Source organism: Cebidichthys violaceus, unplaced genomic scaffold (genome assembly GCF_023349555.1).
Source record: "Cebidichthys violaceus isolate CVI_PGR_0920_01 unplaced genomic scaffold, fCebVio1.0.p SCAF_8, whole genome shotgun sequence".
NCBI lineage: Eukaryota > Metazoa > Chordata > Actinopteri > Perciformes > Stichaeidae > Cebidichthys > Cebidichthys violaceus.
In genome coordinates this window covers 1,040,198-1,060,824 of record NW_027176964.1, presented here as the reverse complement: position 1 = coordinate 1,060,824, position 20,627 = coordinate 1,040,198, and the positions used below count along the sequence as shown (strand labels likewise).

The 20,627-nt window shown below is 39.7% G+C and overlaps 2 protein-coding genes across 4 annotated transcripts; both read left to right on the top strand.

The window, feature by feature from the left end:
* Nucleotides 1–4,795: 4,795 nt before the first annotated feature.
* dusp12 (dual specificity phosphatase 12) lies at nucleotides 4,796–11,175 on the top strand. 3 transcript variants are annotated; one of them, XM_068701695.1, is made up of 8 exons: nucleotides 4,796–5,006; nucleotides 5,638–5,902; nucleotides 6,040–6,153; nucleotides 6,420–6,538; nucleotides 6,725–6,812; nucleotides 7,042–7,133; nucleotides 8,263–8,342; nucleotides 8,788–11,175. In XM_068701695.1, the coding sequence occupies exons 2-8, from the start codon at nucleotides 5,640–5,642 to the stop codon at nucleotides 8,929–8,931; spliced, it is 900 nt and encodes a 299-aa protein (XP_068557796.1). In that variant the 5' UTR covers nucleotides 4,796–5,006; nucleotides 5,638–5,639; the 3' UTR covers nucleotides 8,932–11,175. The 3 variants fall into 3 exon arrangements, with proteins under 3 accessions (XP_068557796.1, XP_068557794.1, XP_068557795.1); XM_068701693.1 differs by having other exon boundaries at nucleotides 5,609–5,902; XM_068701694.1 differs by having other exon boundaries at nucleotides 5,606–5,902.
* Nucleotides 11,176–14,487: 3,312 nt separating this feature from the next.
* On the top strand, nucleotides 14,488–17,090 carry LOC137866048 (5-beta-cholestane-3-alpha,7-alpha-diol 12-alpha-hydroxylase-like). The gene has a single exon (XM_068701691.1). It carries the CDS (start codon nucleotides 14,629–14,631, stop codon nucleotides 16,150–16,152), a length of 1,524 nt encoding a protein of 507 aa, XP_068557792.1. The 5' UTR covers nucleotides 14,488–14,628; the 3' UTR covers nucleotides 16,153–17,090.
* Nucleotides 17,091–20,627: the final 3,537 nt, after the last annotated feature.

The following is a 20,627-nucleotide window of genomic DNA, read 5'->3' as shown; positions in this document are numbered from 1 at the left end:
CAACAGAAAGCCTGTCTTTTACTTTCTTTTTGTGTTTTTAATATTCTACATTTTTAAATATCAAATCATATCTTGCTTTACTATTCTTTTAAGTTGCCATTAAATCTATCAAAAAACATGACAGTATTTCAGTGTTTTTTTGTGAGGTCTGTGGTCTTCATCCACATATGTTACTCCCACCTGTTTTCTCTGCCAGCCAACGTGAGGAATGAGGTGCTTGAGCCAGACAAAGCTGATGTCATGTGGTTTTTGACAGCTGTTCGGCGGAGTTTCAACAGTTCAGCTTAGTCTGTGGGTCGTAAAACGTGTCTACCTGTGGGTGACTTTCACAAGGAGAGGATGAGGGGAAATAAATGAGAGGGGTCAATCTGGTGAGGCATTTACTGTAGTTTCATGTGGATAGACTGCTTACTTTTGGATTGATTTTTCCTTCCATTATTACATTAAAGGGATAGTTTGGATGTTTAGTAGGCTGGTTGTGTGAGGTTCTTCTCCACAGTCAGTGTTCTACTACCGTAGATGGAGTTAGTAGAACCAGCACAGGAGCAGAGTAATGTACTGCTGTGGACGTATTCTAGACACCTGAAAATACTAATATCTTAAATGTACGCTATATTTACATAGGATTAGGACAGGACCTTCACCTCTTTACCTTGCTGTCAGACAGCCTTTACTGATGGGGAACTGAAGCCGTTATCTAAGCTCTTTTCAAAGCCACCAGACTCATTTTAACTGGGTTGCTGGTCTGCAAGGAGTCTTACAGGAAGTGAGGTCACTGCGTTAGATACACACCACTGTTTATTCACACACAAGTATGTTAAACGGTACACATAGTGAGTATGTAGTGTCTGCTGCTGAGCCTGGGCCGGGTGTCCAGAGCCAGAGAGGGAGCCCCACGGTCCCTTCACTTCTCTGGGATGTAAATAGCTGCTGAGATACTGGATGCACTTTCACTTCACTCTCTCTCAAATCACTAGAAACAGAGGCCTCAATATTCCATCGCAGTTCCAGTACTGTAGAACTAGAAACATTGTTTTGCTTAAATGTTTGTACATAAACCAGAGTGTTAATAAAGAAACACAAACTTGACAATCCCTTCATATTATACATTTTGATGGATGTATTTTGGTAACAAAGTTGAAATGCCAAATATTTGTTTTGTTTAAAAAAAAAAAAAAAAAAACTTTTCTAGAGCAAAAGTTGTAATGTTAAATGTCAGTAGTGAACCCTGGCCTCCGGATCATCAAAGCCAATGATTTAAACCCGAGACTATCATATCACATATCACATATCAGAGCTATGTACAATTACATCTTCACAATCAAAAGAATAGTTTAGGTTATTTTAAAGGCAATATTTGATAGTCCAGACTGTAAAATTTCAGTGACCAAAGTTTTGGTCATGTGATGACAACAGAGCAAAAGTCCAGCCCCTGATGAAGATGAGGTGCGGGGTTGAAAGCTCTGGAAAACGCTACTAAGTGACTTTGAGTTATGATTATTTTAAGTCCACGGTTATGCTCAACTTTGACAACATTTTTTAATAACTTCCATGATGTCAAAGCAAAATTCAACATTTTCTTGTACATCATCTTGCAGTTTAACAGTTATTGATTTCATTAACTTAATAATCATGAAAACAGAAATGAACAAGAACGTCCCAGTATTTTTATAAATTAACAACAAAACAGATGTTAAATATGTTGAATAACCTGATGTCTCTTGTTACCACTTTAATATAGCAGTTTGCAGTTAAAAGCTTATTTTTTTAAATTTATGATGCAGACCCTCATCTTAACTGAGATTGTTTGATTTTTCTACAAAACTTCTATCATCATAAATTGAAAGGTGCTATAATCACAGACTGGTAAGAGGCCCCAGATAAGAGGAATGCTATTGGATGGGAAATGTTCTGATCACCTTAACATTCTACACATATTGACTTTCATGAAAACAGAAGTTTGATATAAAGGATTTGAAAAGTAGAAAAAGGCTTTTTGACGTCTGTTGCAAATCAGCTTGTTGACACTTACAGGCCATCTGCTAGAGAGATGATCCAATGGGAATGAGTCACTGCAGCGACCAAAGACATCAACACACCCACTCTGTTCCCATTCACCTGTTGTTTCTAACTTCTCCAATGAGCCCTCAGACAGGGGTGTGGTCACAGTGAGGCGTTGTGATTGGTCAAACGGTCAGATTAAAGCAGCTCATAAAACTTTATTAGCACCCCACATTCTGACCATGTACAGACTGTGGGACGCATGCTGGCGGGAAGTTCAGAACACCACGCACACATTCAGTTGATCTTGAGAAACAGGAGACCAGACAGACATTATGAAACGTGTATTTAAAGCGCGTCTGGCAAACAAAAATGTAACTGAAAGAAGAATAGAGATTCATTCCACCTGACCGTGTGATTGTAAATTTAGTCCTTTAATTCTTTGACACGGTGGATCGTAGCACTATCAATGAAAGGTTGAGAACATGGGTTGTTATCTCAGGGACCGGCCCTCCAGTGGTTCTTCTCATTTCTTTTGAACAGAAAATGTTTTGTGTCTTTTGATGGCTTTACATCCTCTGAAGCATCATCTATGTATGAGGTGCCTCAGGGCTTCATTCTAGGACCAATTTGATTTCCTCTTAATACTCCCTTTGCTTCACATTATCAATCAGCACAATATGTAATTTCAATGCTATGCAGACGATACGCAGCTGTACTTGTCCTGCAAACCAATTTTCTTCATCTTAACTCCTCGTAAACGGAAGTCTTTGTTATAAGCCATGAGCACAAGAACAAGCTCTGCCTGCTCTAATCCCCTTGGTGTGATTTTAGATCACAGCCTCAATCTCGAGTCCCATGTTAAAACTCTAGCTTAGTCTTGTTTTTTCCAGTAGAGAAATATTGCTAGAATTTAGATCATTTCTGACGTATAATCATTTTCTAAAAGTTATTCATGCTCTTATTACTTAATTTCTGGATTATTGTGACGTCGTGTTAACATGCCTTAAAAACATGATTACATGGCTTCGGGCTGTCTAAAATGCAGCTGCCAGACTTTTAACCAAATCTCGAAAGCTTGATCAGTTCTCCAATATTTTAGCTTGCCTTCACTGTCTGATGTCCGTTTTAGAAGTGATTTTAAAATCATAATCCTGATTTTTAAGACCTGTGAGGAATTTTAAGTTTTAAAGCATTCCTAGTGCTGGATATTATGTGTCACAGTGTGTTTACTTAGGAAGTGTTAAACCAAGGAGTATGGTCATTGAATGTATATTGAGTGTCTGTGAGGGGGGTTTGAGGAATGTCAGAAGGTGTAAATCTGCGGGGGAAGTGGGTAGTTCACTGAGGTGTCTGCCCAGGACAATGGGTCAGGATCCAAGGAGGAGCCCATTGGACTTCAGCCAATCGTGGAGCTGATCGATAGGTTGAGGAATGTAACTCTGGGGGGGGCAAAGGAGCTGTTTGTCCCCTGAGAGAATCAGACTTCCTTCGTACCATGGGGCAGATATATCAATCTGTCCTGTGGTATGAACGGGGTCTCGTATTTCTTGAAATATTTTACTATCGGTAGTGTAATTTGGTTTGTGATTGTTTTGGCTTCTGTTAACAATATTAAATACTTTTGATTTTGACCTGGACCTGCTGACTCCTGCCCTGCTTGCTGATGGAACAAAGAGTGCAATGTGGGGGGCGGCTGCTGCTTCTTCTCCTCAGTGGCCTTCTTCTCCACTATGGCCTTCTTCCTCTCTGTTTGAGAAATTTCTGAACATTACAGACCCTGCATGGTATAGCACACCTTTATCAATCATTACTCACATATTTGATTGTTTGTAAAGCACTCGGGGGTGCTATATCAATAAAGTAATTATCATCATCATCAATAGGCTAAATAAAGTGTATTTGAGAAATGTGTGCTGACCAGTGTTTGCTTGCATTACCTCATCCTCTTAAAGTCTTCCTGTCACCTCACTTGTCCTTAGTTTCAGCTTCATATCCATGTCACATGTACCTAATTCAAATTGGGAACCTTTTGTTAGATCAACATATTGATATATTTTTTCACAAACATGTTAATTGTTTGATTTAAATATTTCTAAAACGTCATGAATCCTACCTGCACTTCCACTAGGGAGTATTCCTATTTATCACGTTCAACAGTAATACATTGACCAGTCAGAAAACACTGTTTTATTGAGGACTACTGTGAAAAGGTAAGGTGAAATTCTATTATTCTTTGGATTGAAATGTATTTATGAGTCTCAGCCTCACTTATTATCATCTAGCTAGATTTTCCCAAACTGAGTTTATTGGCTTTGGTTCATTTTCAGTAAACAGGTTGCTAAACATCCAGTGGCACCACATTCTGGTTAAAAGGAGAAACCTAACTAGTAAGCCTATAATGTACTGTGACAGTTTGCATCTGGTATACAAACAATCTGGGCTCATGAGAAATCAGAAAATTCTATTAAAAATTAAACCAAGCGTTGAAAATTGTCTTTGAAAACAATGATATAGGTGGTAGGCCTGTAACATGAAAAGTGGCACCGCACAAAACCTGGATTTGCCCCTTATCCACCTCTTTAGACACACCCCTTCCAGAAGCCTATCCTGTCAATTCAGCACATAAATAACACGACTGGTAACATTTGTAACCCGATGTAACTACCATTTAGCCTCCATTTTCGGTAAAATATGTCAAAATAAAGTTAAAATCTAATGGGTCACATGTAACTCCGGAACTAAAGGGTCCCCCTGTTTGTTTCCGCCCGGACAGTGTCAGAGACGAACTAAACACCTCTGTCAAAGCATGAGTGAAAGATGCTTCATGACTTAACGTTCTGAACTGTCTCCGCCTCAGTGACCACACGTTTCTTCTTTTGTATCGAGCTCGGTTTCTTGAGTTGTTGTTTTTCAGTCAGTCAGTCCATCGCGTGTTGAACGCAGCTAGCAACCGAAACAGCAGAGTTACCCTGGAGAGCTAAAGCAAGTGGCAGGCTAACGAGGTGAGCTAACTACCGCAGCCTCATAGAGACGTCACGAGCAAAATGTACCAATGCAAACGTTCTGTCATGTTGAGGTTTTACAGAGGACCAGTCTCCTACTTCATCAGACTGGTAGACACACACACACACACACACACACACACACACACACACACACACACACACACACACACACACACACACACACACACACACACACACACACACACACACACACACACACAGCATTCAACAGATGTGATATTAGAGGACAAGGAGCCACACTAATAGTGACTAACAGTGACCCATCCCATATTAGCAACAACAAATGTGTGAAAACATGAAATGTGTAAATTCAAAATGTGCATAAATAAGAAATAAAAGAATGTTACTCCAAAGTAAAAGTAGCAGCATTTTCATGAATTAAATCTAAAATAATTGTATTACTATTTTCAAATTGCCATGTATTGATACTTTTTATATTTCTTATATCAATCTGTTCATTTTTACATTTTATAAACAAAATATCTAACACATGTAAGTCCAAAATCATAGAAAGAACCCAAAATGAAGAAGCTTTTTTAATTTGATTACATTTTAATCCCTGATCCTTTTTAAAGCAGACCTTAGGTTCAGCTCTGTGTCTCTGCAGTCATGCTCCTGGTGGACCCCGGTTTGTACATCGGCACTGCGGCCGACCTGAATGACAGCCGGGCATTGTCCGACCCAGCCGTCACTCACATCCTGTCCGTGGACTCTGTAGACCCCGCCCCTCTGGTTCCTGCTGATGGGGGCTTCCGCAGGAAGTGGGTCAATGTTCTGGATGAGGTGACCTCTGACCTCCTGAGTCACATGGACGACTGCTTCCTGTTCATTCAGGAGGCGGTGGATGGAGGCGGAGCTGCACTCGTTCACTGGTGAGGGGTCAGAGGTCAACAGGATGCCTCAAGATTGGTTTCCATTTGGCTTTCTTTCTTTAACAATAACTTTACATTATTAATACAGGATGTACAGTAAGTGCGTGTGTGTTTGTGTTTGTGTTTGTGTTTGTCAGTCAGGCCGGTAGGAGTCGCAGTGCCACCATCATTACTGCTTATTTAATGAAGAGATACCAGCTGGGTTTCACTGAGGCTTACCACAGACTGAAGTCCGTCAAACAGGACGTACAGTAAGTGTGTGTGTGTGTGTGTGTGTGTGTGTGTGTGTGTGTGTGTGTGTGTGTGTGTGTTCCTGCACTGCTTCTTGAATCTCTATTGGATTCAATGACTGGCTAAAATGCCTGAAAGTGTGTCTGTAGTGTGTGTTTTTACTGTTTTAACTTCATCTGCATCCCTACTTTGATTTTTTTCTGTAGCTGTGAGAGATTACTTTGTCAGAATGGATGTCGTCATCAGATACAGGAGAGATGATTGACAGTCGGTGGGTGTGTTTCAGGGTCAACTGTGGTTTTGAGGAGCAGTTGTGTCTGTACGAGGCCCTGCTGTGTGAAGTGGACACCTCCAGTCCTCTGTACAAACAATACAGACTGACCAAGATCACGGAGAAGTACCCTGGTAACCCCCCCCCCCCCCCCCCCCCCCCACACACACACACACACACACACACACACACACACACACACACACACACACACACACACCAAACCCTTTAGTTTGATTCAAACGTGGCAGTTCTGTAGCCAATGCACACTCTTTTCTTACATGGATTCATTATTTTTCTCTTGGTGTGTGTGTGAGCAGAGTTGCAGCACATTCCGAGAGAGCTGTTTGCCGCTGACCCCGCCCTCTCCAGCTCCTCTGAGGTGTCCTATCGCTGCAGGAAGTGCAGGTGAAAGGTGGACGAGTTTACACAGTGGCTGAATGGAGCAAAGTTCTCTTATGATGCTCATGAGTTCATGTCATAGACCTTGAATGAGGAAGCTTTACCTTCACCTGTTGCTGAGTGCAAAAATGCTGCATCTTTTCATGCATTATTTCATCACTTGGGCTTAAGCAATACTTAGCAGCAATTTAGGAAATACACATCCTGACTGCATCTCTGTACTCCTCCTCTGCAGACGAACTCTGTTCCGTGGCTCCAGTATTCTCAGTCACCCTGTAGGAGAAGGAGCGCCAGCCTTTGGTCACAAGAAGTCCAGTGACCGCACTGGTAAGAACACAACCTTGCTGTTCATCTAACTCATTTAAGACTGTGAGGCAAATCCTCCAGGAGAGGATGGCAGAGGCAGAGATCCAGCCCGAGGAGACAGGGTTAACGTCCATAAACCTGCTTAGAAATCATAAGAAAACAAGTTTTCCTCAGTGGTAGTTATGTGTACATCCATGGGTACACTGCAAAACTGCTCATAGCCAATGAGACAGTTTAAAGGCACACATTTTCTAAAATGTACACAAATATAGGCTTAAAAAAACAGGGCTCAAGTTAACTCTTAATCCGTGACAACATTACACCTCCTGCCTACATCCATCAGAGCATTATGGGAATTGTAGTTCCAAAACTTAGAGTATGATTATCCCCCAAATAGAAGTCTGGCAAATAATAGTGACAAAAACTCTGAATATGTAAACTTTTTTAAAATGTTGTTTACCAACAATATGCAAATATTACAGAACATTTAGTAGCTGTTCTGTAGCTTTCCGTCACATCGCATGATCTTCATCAGCAGATGGAGTTTGCCAAATAGGACAACTTTTTTTGCACGGCAGCTGAATTCTCGCGGTATCACAAGATCACACTGAAATCCCTCTCGCCAGGCTTTGAGTAATGCAATCGTGACCGAACCGCAGTGGTTTGGACCAATCAGAGATCTGTGAAGACCTACTGGCATCTAGGGGTGTGGTTTAGGTGTGCGTGACGCGACGCAGAGAGGCAACTGTTCGTGAAAGCAATAACGCTGCATCCGTTCTATCAGATCTGGAGTTTTTATTCATTGAAAGAAGAGCAAAGAACGACACTGAAGGCTTTCCTCTATGTGGAAAAGATGTTAAGATTATTTTGAGGTTTTTAGATATAGTTGCTTATGTATATGTACAGCATATATAGAAATTTTGTAATTTTTAGGCAGCCTTCGAACATCTTCCCGGGGACAGCAGATGAAAACTAGCCTCTCTGGCTAACTCTGGCTCACTTACAGTTTCACTGTTGATTGGTGTGCATTGTCCCTGCAAAATAAATAAATAAATAAATAATAATAAAAAAATATATAATTACTGTACATTACCTCTTTGGCGGAGGTAATAACAGCTTTCTTTTTTGTGTCATGAAATGTGTTGTCTAGGAGAAGTCCAGTGTACGTCTTACTTCATCGAACCTGTGCAGTGGATGGAACAGGCTTTACTCGGAGTGATGGATGGACAGGTAACTCACACTGGTCAGGAAGGACAGATATCCATATATATATATATATATATATATATATATATATATAATATATATATATAATATATATATATATATATAATATATTATTGGTATAAAATACTTCAATAGTTGTTCCCTGCCTCAGCTAAACTGATTTTAATCAAGTCAACCTGTATACCTCTGGTATAATCAGTTGGAGCTTTTAATTTCAGTAAAAACTAAGTTTTAACAAATATGGTTCCACTCATATATTCTGTAAAATGTTAGCTATGATCGTCTTCCCATCACTGTTGAGGTTTTATGATCTGATCTTCCCTCCCTACTTCGTGTGTGTGTGTGTGTGTGTGTGTGTGTGTGTGTGTGTGTGTGTGTGTGTGTGTGTGTGTGTGTGTGTGTGTGTGTGTGTGTGTGTGTGTGTGTGTGTGTGTGTGTGTGTGTATAGCTGCTGTGTCCTAAGTGTAGCTCTAAGCTGGGCTCATTCAGCTGGTGTGGTGATCAGTGTTCGTGTGGTCGCTGGGTCACTCCCGCCTTCCAGCTGCACCGCAACAGAGTGGACGAGATCCGACAGCTCAACGTGCAGAAATAACATTTCATCACTGCAGGATGTTTGTGTGTGACGTTGTAAGTCAAGCACAGACACTTGCTTACTCACGGGAGGTTTTTGTTTTTCAGAATGTCAGGTGGCCTTTCAAATGTTATAAGGACTGTTGCAAATTGCAATATTTTATTTTTTTTTTGTTTTGAAATTGGTGCTGAAACAATAACAGAAAATGTATTTTCATAATTCAATACTGACTATAATGGATATTTTATAATAATGTGAAAGAGGTTGCTCTTAGTGATGGACCTACAGAGAACTATCAGCTGAATCTGCAGCTCCCCTTGTGAGTTTCAGCTCATTTAGCTTTAACTTAACTTTTTGGTTCACTCCCGCAGCAGGTAGCTGTTTTCAGTGGAAAAGGCTTCAGAACTCAGTGTGCACCACCTGCTCTGCACTTAACAGCAGGCAGACACAGTTAGAGACTAGACGGTGAACATGTGTGGAGCATTAACCTTTTACAAACGAGGCCTATTTGCAGGCCTCAGCTAGAATAAAGATAAGAAATACCTAATTAAGTGTATAATTAAATAAAAACAAAACAAAAAAAAAAAACATTTTTATATGTTTTTGAGATGAGAAAAATCATGGAACTATCAGAATACATGTTACAGGTTCACATAAGATAAGGATGGAACACAGCACAACTTGGAAAATTCAAAAGCTCGCCCTGGAAAAACAGCAATTTCAGGATAGTGTTTTTTGGAAAGTATGGAAATCCAAGATTTTAAATATGCTGAGCTCTTAGAACAACTGATATAGGCTCTATATACACAGTTATACATAGATACAGTGAAACATTTATAAAATATAGAGCATATAAAATTAAAAAACTGATTAAATATTCCAATATTTGAATAAAAAAATATTTTTTAAATTTAAAAACACTCTATATCACTTCTATGTATCACTCCTGATGTTCAATGAATCAAAAGACAGAAGATTGGACCTTTTTTGAGTGTTTTAAGCTCTTTCTAAGCCCTTTTTAGTTGTTTAGTTTAAGGTCAAATACTGCTTCAGATTCAGCCCACTCTCTCTGTTCAGGGCTGTATCTCGGCCCCCCTTTCTCCGATTTTCACCATTGAGACATCCTTCGAACCGTAGGAGCCAATAGAATTGCCTGGAATTGAAAGCTAGATGATTGACAGCACTATTAGCCAATAAAGCTCAAAAACGTCCCATCTGATGGCAGATCTGAAATCTAATTTGCTGAGCTTCCAACCCTCCCCAAGAAGCCGAGGAGTGTCGGAGAGACACGAATCGAACGGATTCACACGGAGCACATACAGCTGGACATGCATGCAGTGGAAGTACGGAGATATTTCATTTTTTCGCTGACATTCGACCAAAAGTGAGTACAATATTCGATGAAAGCTGTGTGACTTTTTGTGTTCGAAGCTGAATATCTCTGCGATGGTTTACCGGAGAGAGAAATGGAAACTATGTCCGTAATCTCCGTCAGGCGGACATGCGTTTTCATGCTGCATGTTCGTAGGTAGCACGTTGCTAACGGAGTGTAGCAGCTGTTTTCTCCGGTCTGTCCCAGTCATATCGAGTATGATTTATGATATTTTGTTATTTGTTTGCTTGGCTGATGGGAGATGTGTTTGTCTCATGTAGAAGTGACCTAGTTCATGTTGTTCCCAGGACGCTGAGGTTTCTGCAGAACTATAACATCATTATATTCGTTCTTCGTGGGTTCTCTGCCAGTTACTTTTAACATAAAACTCTCTAAGTTTTTATGTACTCTGCGTCCAAATGGGGGACCCTCGGGTGTATAAGGTTTTAAGCAGCTAAAGAGACAGATGTTTCCCTCAGGAGGTGGTGGAGACCAAAAACGAGCTAAAAGATCGAGACAGAAGCATGACTCTGAATAAATGACAATGTTGCTCCTTAAATGCTGGATGTGTAAATATGCAACTGTTGGCTAACAAGCCATATCAACTTAAAAGATTATACTTTTATACTATGTCAATTTTGTGTTGATAGCTTGTTTCCACTGCCCCCAAGTGGCCAAATAAAAAATCAGATCTATAATATTTAAAGCTGCATTGACTGGTGGTTGTTGTTTGTGGCCACTTGGTAAGCATTCAGTTAACTCAAGTGTCACTTGAACCCTCAAGGGTTGCAGATGACTCTTCTGTAAAACCAACAAATGTAAATATATGTCAAATAAAAACACATATACGGAAAGGTCCGCTGCAATTTGTTGCTGACATTCTGTAAAATGAATTAAGACTTTACCTGTGCATGGTGATTTATCAATCCAGACAGCAGACGTGTGAACCTTGTCTCTATAGATGTACAGTATGTATAAAACCTTTTTGTATTCACATCCAATAGGAACCTTTGGTTGCCTTCACATTCACATTAATTTGTTCTGAACTCTGACAGGCCGATGTTAAAAACTCAGACCATGGAAGATGTTCTTCAACTGTACCCCAGATAATATCAGTTTTACAGTTCTTGATTGTTTATGATTGTTTAAAATGAAACTACATTCATAACAATGTTGCTTCAAAATGGTGTTTTGTCTTCATATGACACACAAACCATCATATGAATAGACAAACATTTAAAACACTAGTATACATTTCTTATCAGGGACATGTCTTTTGCATGTTGTACATGTACAATAGTTTGTTATGTAACTGAAATACCAAAGATGTTTCTAAATAGAAAAGTGTGATGAGAAAACGGCATTCAAAGTTACACAAATTCACTGTAGGATCTTAACTATGAATGTTTTCTGCAAATACCTGTGGACACAAATGACAACGTCAGAGAATGATGGACTTTATTGAGCAACAGTGCAAAGACTTACATATAACATAGTAGCGTTGGCCTTTTCTAGGAAGCATGGCTGGAAACGTAAGGCTCTAGGCTCTCAAGTGGAGCGTCTCTGCATCCTTCAGACATCCATTTATCTGCTTGGAGAGAAACTGTTGGTGGCGGAACTGACGTAGGGAGGGCCGCTCGAGAGGAGCAGGAGTTGGTGTTGAATGTCCAGGATGTGGAGGAGGAATAACCGAATTGTCTTCATGGCTCAGAAAGGCTTCATCAGCTCCTGGTAGATCTGGAAGTCTGTGAAGTCCAACAGGGTCTGGAGAAAACCACAAAAAAAATTAGCCTGCATCGCCAAACCTCCATTAGAAATCCCTCAGTGCTACAGCATATTCATCAGGTTATCTCTGCGAGGGGCCGGTATGCAGCAATGTTATGATGAATAAAAAAGGTTTCCAGTCATTATAAGCAACCTACAGCCGGCACAAATAAAAAGCTATAAGGCCTAAAATATATGAAATAAATTAAAAATTTGTCATAGTTTCAGACGGGCACGCCTCTTTGTACGAGTTGTTGGATCAGATCCTTTTTATTAAAGCTTTTCATTCATAGACTTCATGTCCATTGCATGTTATTATGTAACCACTAGTTGTGCAAGACATTCAATGAGACGTTTAGAAAGAGTCTTTCAACTTTAAAGAAACGGTTGAAATGATCAAAGTGATTGTTGTTCATCACCTGAGTGGGTTAAAACTCCAAGTCTGAACACAGTCAGAGAGTTCTCTCTCAGATAGTTGGACCTGTAGTATCAGTTTTCCGGTTTGGTGATTTTCGTCTGACCTTTGCTCTCGCCTCTAATCCTTTTGTGGCCCAAGGTGGGATTTTGCTCCACTTGACAAGCCAATAATTTTTCCACCTTTACCAATGATATAAGTACATAATGTTGCTTTAAAACAGGATACCTTAAATTAATTTGGGTAAATATATAGAGTAAATGGCTATAACATAACAGATGACTATGATCGGTTCTGTCTCGTGTCGGCACTTGATCTGTTCTATCAAATTTGGTAGAACAAGAAATATCTTATTCAATTTCTGAGTAAGGATCATTTAGTTCAAACAGTGCAGCCGACACAAAGGGATACTTTTACTTTCAATATAACTTACACTCTCCTCCGCCCAACATTATAGAGCAGTAATTAATTAAAGTAGGTTGTAGGTTTTACACAGTCTGGACTCGAACACCCTGTTGCTGCAGCTCCCCCCCCCCCATTATCCAATATTTTTTCCAACACACATTCCAGCAGGTGGTGCTACATGTCCACTGCGGAGCAACACATACAAGACTTTGGATATCAGACAACTCAGACATTTATGTTTAAATACAATTTGTGAAGTTATCATTTTGCTTCTTTATCTACTTTTCAAAAAGTGGTGAATTTGGTACGGTAAGTATTGCTTTATTTCAGCAATGTGGAGATGATATTTTACATGTATTTCTATAACAAAGGTTCTCATGATAGTGGATAATCCGTTCCCCTTTATGTAAATCCTATATCGGACAGGGCAGGTGCTATCTTTTTTGTAGCTTCTGTTTTACAATCGCTCAGACATTTGTGATCCATCAATGGCGAGTCACTAGAAGGTAAAGGTCAGATTTTACAGATTTGATCAGTATCATAGATTTTATTCGTATTGATAACAACCCAATTCCAGTTCAGTCACGTTTCCGTTAATCACATTTTATAAAGCCAGAGTCTAAAGATCTCATGAGATGGCATTGAAATATATTGTCCATGACTGAATAAACACAATCTGTAAGTTGTATCCTGCTGCCATGATAAAAAAGGGATTGCCACATTTATTCAACTAAATGAACTGTGGTCAAGGTTATACTTGCAATCGATTGGCTGTGATCCATTTGATATTACTAAATCCAAATATATGTATGAGAAATTAAACTATTTCTTAAAGGGCGAGTGTGTCGCATTTTGGGGATCTATTAGCAGAAATGAACATAACATTTATAAATATGTTGTCATTAGTGTATAATCACCTGAGACTAAGAATGTCTGTTTCCTTCAGTTTGGAATGAACCCTTCATATAGGGAGCGGGTCCTCCTCACGGAGTCCGCAATGTTGCACCGCCATGTTTCTGCAGTAGCCCAGAGCGGACAAACCAATGTGCGGCTCACATTACCGCAGAGGGGTATGCAGATGGTTGCAATCTGCAACCACACTGCTGAATGCCATCACATCCTACACTGTCCCTTTGAATCAAAAATATGAACATTTGCCTTTCCAATCATTTGTGACATTATTTCATAATTTTAGAAACATGTGACAAAACAATACATGCTGGCCCCTTCACAGATTGTAGGCAGTGCCTCCAACATTACTCTGACATCTAATATATATTTAAAGAACAAACAAACCTAAAATTAGTAGTTGCTTTGACTTAACTTCACATAGCCAAGTTGTTTTATTTTGTATTTGTTTTGACTGAGCAGAACTATATTTGGAGATTTGTGACTAATAAACAAGCTGTATTGCTTATTCATCTTGTTCATCTTTCTTTTTTGTTTCAACACCTTTTGCTAAAAATTAGGCAAAACAAGATATACTATAACTTGGCCTGTTTGTAAAATACCTATGATTTAGTTTCATGCAGAAAACCATGCGCATGGTTGACTGATGTTACATAAGTGTTTACTTATGTTTCTTCTCTTCTTTTAAACCATTTCACTCCTTTCTGCTTAGATGGACGGGCATTGAGTAAGCAGTTCTTGGAATGCTGAAGCCGAGCCCACATGCAAAGGGAGGAGCAAAAGTCTGTTTAAATGCCGCACTGGATGTGAACCTTGACTCCAAAGCACTGTGTGGTTGTCAGAGAAATCAGACATGGGGCTGTTGCTGCCGATCCTTCTCGCCTTTCTTGCCGCTCTGATTGGAGGACTGTACCTTCTCGGGGTGTTTCGACAGCGGCGACCGGGAGAACCCCCTTTGGATAAGGGGCTCATTCCTTGGCTGGGTCATGTCTTAGAGTTTCGCAGGAACACACTGAAGTTCTTAGAGAGGATGAAGCAAAAGCACGGCGACGTGTTCACAATACAGCTGGGAGGGTTTTACATTACCTTCCTTCAGGACCCCCTGTCGTTTGGATCACTTGTTAAGGAGAGTCGAGAAAAACTGGACTTCAGCAAGTTCGCTATGCATTTGGTGCGCAAAGTGTTTGGTTATGCAGCCATTGAGGACGACCACGCTATTCTCCAGATGTCCAGCAACAAGCACCTCAAGGGGGATGGCCTGGAGGTGATGACACAAGCAATGATGAGTAATTTGCAGAACCTCATGTTGCACAACATCGGCTCCGCTGCAGACCAAAGCCCGTGGATTGAGGATGGACTGTTCATGTACAGCTACAATATTGTTTTTAGGGCTGGCTACTTATCGCTGTATGGCAATGAGCCACACAAGTCAGAAGGAAGTGAGGAGAAAGACAGAGCTGAATCAGAAGCCTTATTTTACGAGTTTCGTAAATATGATCAACTCTTTCCCAACCTGGCTTATGGGGTCCTGCCACCAAGGAAAAGGTTGGAAGCAGAGAGGCTAATGGGATTCTTCTGGAACAATCTGTCAGTGCAGAAGATGAAGAACAAAGACAACATCAGTCGCTGGGTTTGGGACATCCAGCAGGCCAAAGAGGAGACTGGAATGGAGGAGTCGATGATCAACAAGTACATGTTTGTGCTTCTTTGGGCCTCTCAGGGCAACACAGGGCCTTCTTCATTCTGGCTGCTCCTCTTCCTCATGAAACACCCAGAGGCCATGAAAGCAGTGAAGGGAGAGGTCGATAAGCTTCTAAAGGAGTTCGGACAACAAGTCCAAAGCGGTGGCCCTTTAGTCAACCTGACCCATGAAATGCTGATGAAAACGCCGATCCTGGACAGTGCTGTAGAAGAGACCCTCCGCCTCACTGCTGCACCTCTCCTCACCAGAGCAGTGCTTCAGGATATGACGCTCAAGATGGCTGACGGGCGTGAATACTTCATACGCAAGGGTGACAGAATGGCAGTCTTTCCTTACAGTGCCGTTCACATTGACCCAGAGATCCACCCTGATCCACAGTCATTCAAATATGACCGCTTTCTCAATCCAGACGGGAGTAAGAAAACCTATTTTTACAAAGCAGGGAAGAAGGTGAAGTACTACAACATGCCCTGGGGTGCTGGGGTCTCCATGTGCCCTGGGCGTTTCTTTGCCACCAATGAGCTGAAACAGTTTGTTTTCCTCATGCTGGTTTATTTTGAGTTTGAGCTGAAGGATCCCGATGAGACGATACCTGAAATTGACTTCAGTCGATGGGGCTTTGGATCGATGCAACCCCAGAGAGACGTTCAGTTCCGATACAGACTCAGATATTAAACCAATCAATCGTTGCGATTTCTCTTCTCTGTAAGCTTTTAGTAGAAATCATGAGCTTCCACGGTAAAGTGTTCATATAAGGTGTTCATATCAATGATGTGATGAACACATTGTGGATGTGGCTTCAAAACTTGATGCTTTAAAATGTTGGTTATAGTTAAATTGTCAACCATATTCTAAATAAGAACTCCAATCAATTCCCTCCTACAAATGCACTATTATTTTCTATACTTTGAACAGTTTATTATGAATATCTCTCTCTCCGTTCTGCTTGTAAATCGGAGAGCAGTTCAATCCAATAAAGAATAATTCAGTTATCTTTGCATAAACTAATACTGTATATTGTTATAATATTGTGAATATGACTGCTTCTTTGCACAGCTGTTTTCCAGGATGATATAATTTTCTGTTATGCTACATGTCCAATGAAACACTGTTTATTATCAAAGTCTAGTAATTCATTCAAGCAAGACCATAAACATGTGATTACAGTCAAAGAAAATGTTGGAGTGTTGGAGACATCTCATTACATGTCTACGGAGGGGTGAGAACTTAAAAATGTCAAAAAGCAGAGATGCCATTACTTTGTTAATATTTTACATGTATTTCATGGTTCATGCATTTCATAAGATGGTCATCATGATGGTAGTTGGGTATCCTTATTTCACCTTTTGTAGAACCAAAAATACCTCTGTTTGTGTAACCTTAAAATCACAGAGGGCCACTGTAAGGTGACTGTGACATCTAATATAATATGTCAATCAAGTAAGCAATCTGTTTTTTTGGGATGTGCATGCATGGAATGTCACTGGACTGGTTTCACTAGAAGGTCATGGTTTGGTTTAGGGTGAGGCTTGTTAATGTGATTGTGGAATAATGCTTGTTTGTTTTTTAGATTGTTGTTATAAGCTGTAATAAAACCTTCTTTTGGCAAATGAGACTGGAGTAGAAACAAAGTACTTTTCATTGACCGGCTAAACCCAGTACACAGTGGTCTATTTGGGGGAGGGGGTACACAAACACATTGTCATTGGGTCATTGTGGAGATCACTGGTTCACAGCCAATTCATAATACTACTGGAAGTGTGTGGAAAGATTTGTCCGTGATGTCTGAGCATTGTATTTAAAAGACATTACATAAAAGACATAGCAATATGCAGTAAATTCATTTTGGTACTTATGCATGCTAAATGCTGTACTTCTACGCCATCTCACCAACCTTATTGTCAGATTTTAGGACTGTTTATGGAGCTGTATTGGATTGCAGACATTTTTACAAATTGGTAGTTATCTGTGACAGGAAACCTGGTCTCAACCTGGTCTCTAAACTATTGAGTTCCCTCCCATACAACAAAAGTGCATTGTGAAATACAGTCTGAGGAAAACACATTTAATCTCCTAATCATAGTCCTCAGAAGTCTGAGTAGGGAGGAAGTGTAAGTGAAAACAAACGTAAACCTTTTTTTACTTATCTATCCCAGTAGTTTTGTTTTGAATTCCTTTATATTGCCTGAGTATTCCTGCCAGTTCTGTCTGTAACAGTAAAATCTGTGCAGACAGAAACTACTTTAAAGAAATGAACAAACTCACTCTGTGAGTGATTACTTTTGGTATAGTGTGAAAAGAGCCCAGACCAGCCCTGTAAGAATCCCATTTTGCTTTGTAAAACAGTCTTGTATTGAACCATGCAAATCCACTACTACAGACCGGTCCCAGACTGGTCCTGGAGCTTAGCTCAACCCACACTTTCTGTTTATATGGTATTTCCTGTAAGCCTGTATATGATCATGGCAGGAACTCACTCTGGTCAGAGACAATTTTACAGCTTTGTTGTGAACTTCTGTCTCCACTAAGCAGTGAATAAAACTCATCTGAACCAGAAACAGAATTGGACCTGAAAGAAACTTTTCTTCAACATATTCAATAAGTGCAATATGGAATTACCTCCTATTTTTTTTTTATTATTTTTTTTAGATTGGCTGCTGAGCTATTCTCACACTCACATTTACATTTACACTTGTTAAATTAGGAAGAGCTTGCACTACATGTTCCTCTATTGGTTGAGAGAGTTACATGCTTTAAAAGGGCTTTCGCTATGTACCTAAATTCAAAAATGCCAAATATGTTAACATTTTGGAGAAATAAGATAAGAATCACTATGTTGAAAAAAAAATTCACTGCTGTTCATTGCTGTGTGTGGCATGCATGAAACTAACACATGGCCACATCTGGTACTAATGCATGCCACATGCTGGACTTCTGCGTCATCTCCAGTATCTGATTCAACATAGAGGAAGCTTTAGAAAAACAACCTTTGCTTCGTGTAACAGCTGCCCAATATCATGCTCAACATTTTTTTTGTGGATTTGTATTAGATTAAGTTATTTTAAAATGTGTGTCATATATTTTCACCTCCATATGCAGGTCAAAATATTAAAAGCAACTTTCATGTTTTACCTTTTATGTACATATACACATGCCATTTGTCTTTAGTTGTACTTTTGACTTGTTTATGTGACGACAAAACATGTTTTGGACCAGATTAATGATTTGTAGCACGTTAGATGTTTAACAAACAATTGCGTAACACTGGGATTTACTGGTCATTGCCCAGAGAACTCACTGTGTGGCCTCTCAGTTTGGACTATATTATTATATTGTTGTAATATTGTATTGTTGAATGCACAAACTGGATAACTATTGACCTGAACATATAAGTCAAAGTAATAATACTTAAATAGATAAATAAATAATATACATATATTACTTGGATATTTTGCATAATGTATTTTGAAAGGAAAATGTGTTAAATGTTTGCATAAAGGCAGAGATGCCATTGTTTCTATCAGTCTGAGACCAAAATGTTCCTCACTGAGACCGTACGCATTCTGTTGTGATGATTGAACCTTCTCTGCGCAGAGAATACATATTTAAAAGACAACCTCTGGTTTTCGGTTATTTCAGCATTAAAAGACTCAAGCAAAGCGGGTATGGGATATTTTCCACCACAGTTTACAGATACAGTATGTTAACACAGCCATGATCAGAGCCAATGATGGTGCCATGCTGATAAGATAGCTACATATATGTAGAGGCCTCACTTATCTTTATTTATTACATGTTAGAAGCAGCCGTGGAGCTATGGGTGTGCCCAATACAGCGGTTTGTATGATATCTTATTAGTGGGTTGCAAGGGAATTGTTATGGAACATAATCCACGTCCCACTCTTCTCAATGGCATTGCTGTGTGTAGCGAGCGCAACATCCCTTTTCCCCTTTTTTTCTCCACACAGGGCTGACATGGTGTCACAGGTTTGTGAACTGGAGTATGTTGTCTGCTTGTTGATCTTGGTGTCACAGTGGGGGGGCATAGACTCCATCAGCTAACCCAATAGCGACAACTCTTAGAGGGTTACACTATTATGCTCATAGAATCTGGAGTTACAGTATATATAATGTTCACAATCGTATTGTGTGTTTGCTCAGCACTATTTTGCAAGCTAACATTAGCTTATTAGGATTAACATGAAGTTCAGCTGAGACTGTTGGGAATGTCATTAATTTGTCAGGTATTTGGTCAAAGTATTCAACAAATTAAGATTTGTTTTGACCTGATGATGAAGCTAGATGGAAAGTTAATGTGACCCTTATGATAGCAATAAAAGAAATGTAATAAAAAAAATCCATTTTATAGTTGTTGAGATATTTCTGTCTGGATGAAAGTGGTGGACTGACTGACGGACCAACATTGCCATCCATAGCTAGCCATGCCGCTAGCTTAAAAATGGATCTAAATCCAATTTCTTTGTTATTTCAAACATAAGGGGAAGAAAATGTGCATTTGTTTTGCTCCCTGCTTTGTTTTTAATCATGAAATGTGTTTAACTACATAAATTCAGCATATTTTATGGAAAATGTTGTTTTGAGCCGTACACTTCAATTTAGTAAAGTAAACTTTCGATCAAAGAAATCATTCACTCACATTGGAACAGGAATTTTTTGAAATATTTGCTGAATACTTAACTACACACATTCGACTTTGTCAAGTTGTGGATTGGTGTCTGGAGAAAGCCATGTTGGGACAGTAATCTGGAGCTCAATTTACTCACTGCTTATTGTTTTACATAGAATTTGTTGTTTCTTGTAAATCAAAGTTCATTAATATCACAAGGTACAAGCTGTTCCTTTAACTACATGTACGTAAGTTAAACTTCAACACATACACTTATGCAAAAGCTATATTGGGAAAAGCAAGGTTTTTGAGGTCCAGAGCTATACGTCACTGTTCATTTCAGGGTGAATGAATGGGTTTTTAGTAGGAATCATCCCGAATTAAATAAATAAACAGACAGTGGTCATGGCAATGGATGCGGACAGGCTGGAGAACAATGGAGCCTTTGGCAGGATGCTGGTATCCTGAGTGTCCTGCCTGTACTTGGTGGTGAGGGGTTTTGAAGAAAAATGACCCATTGTCT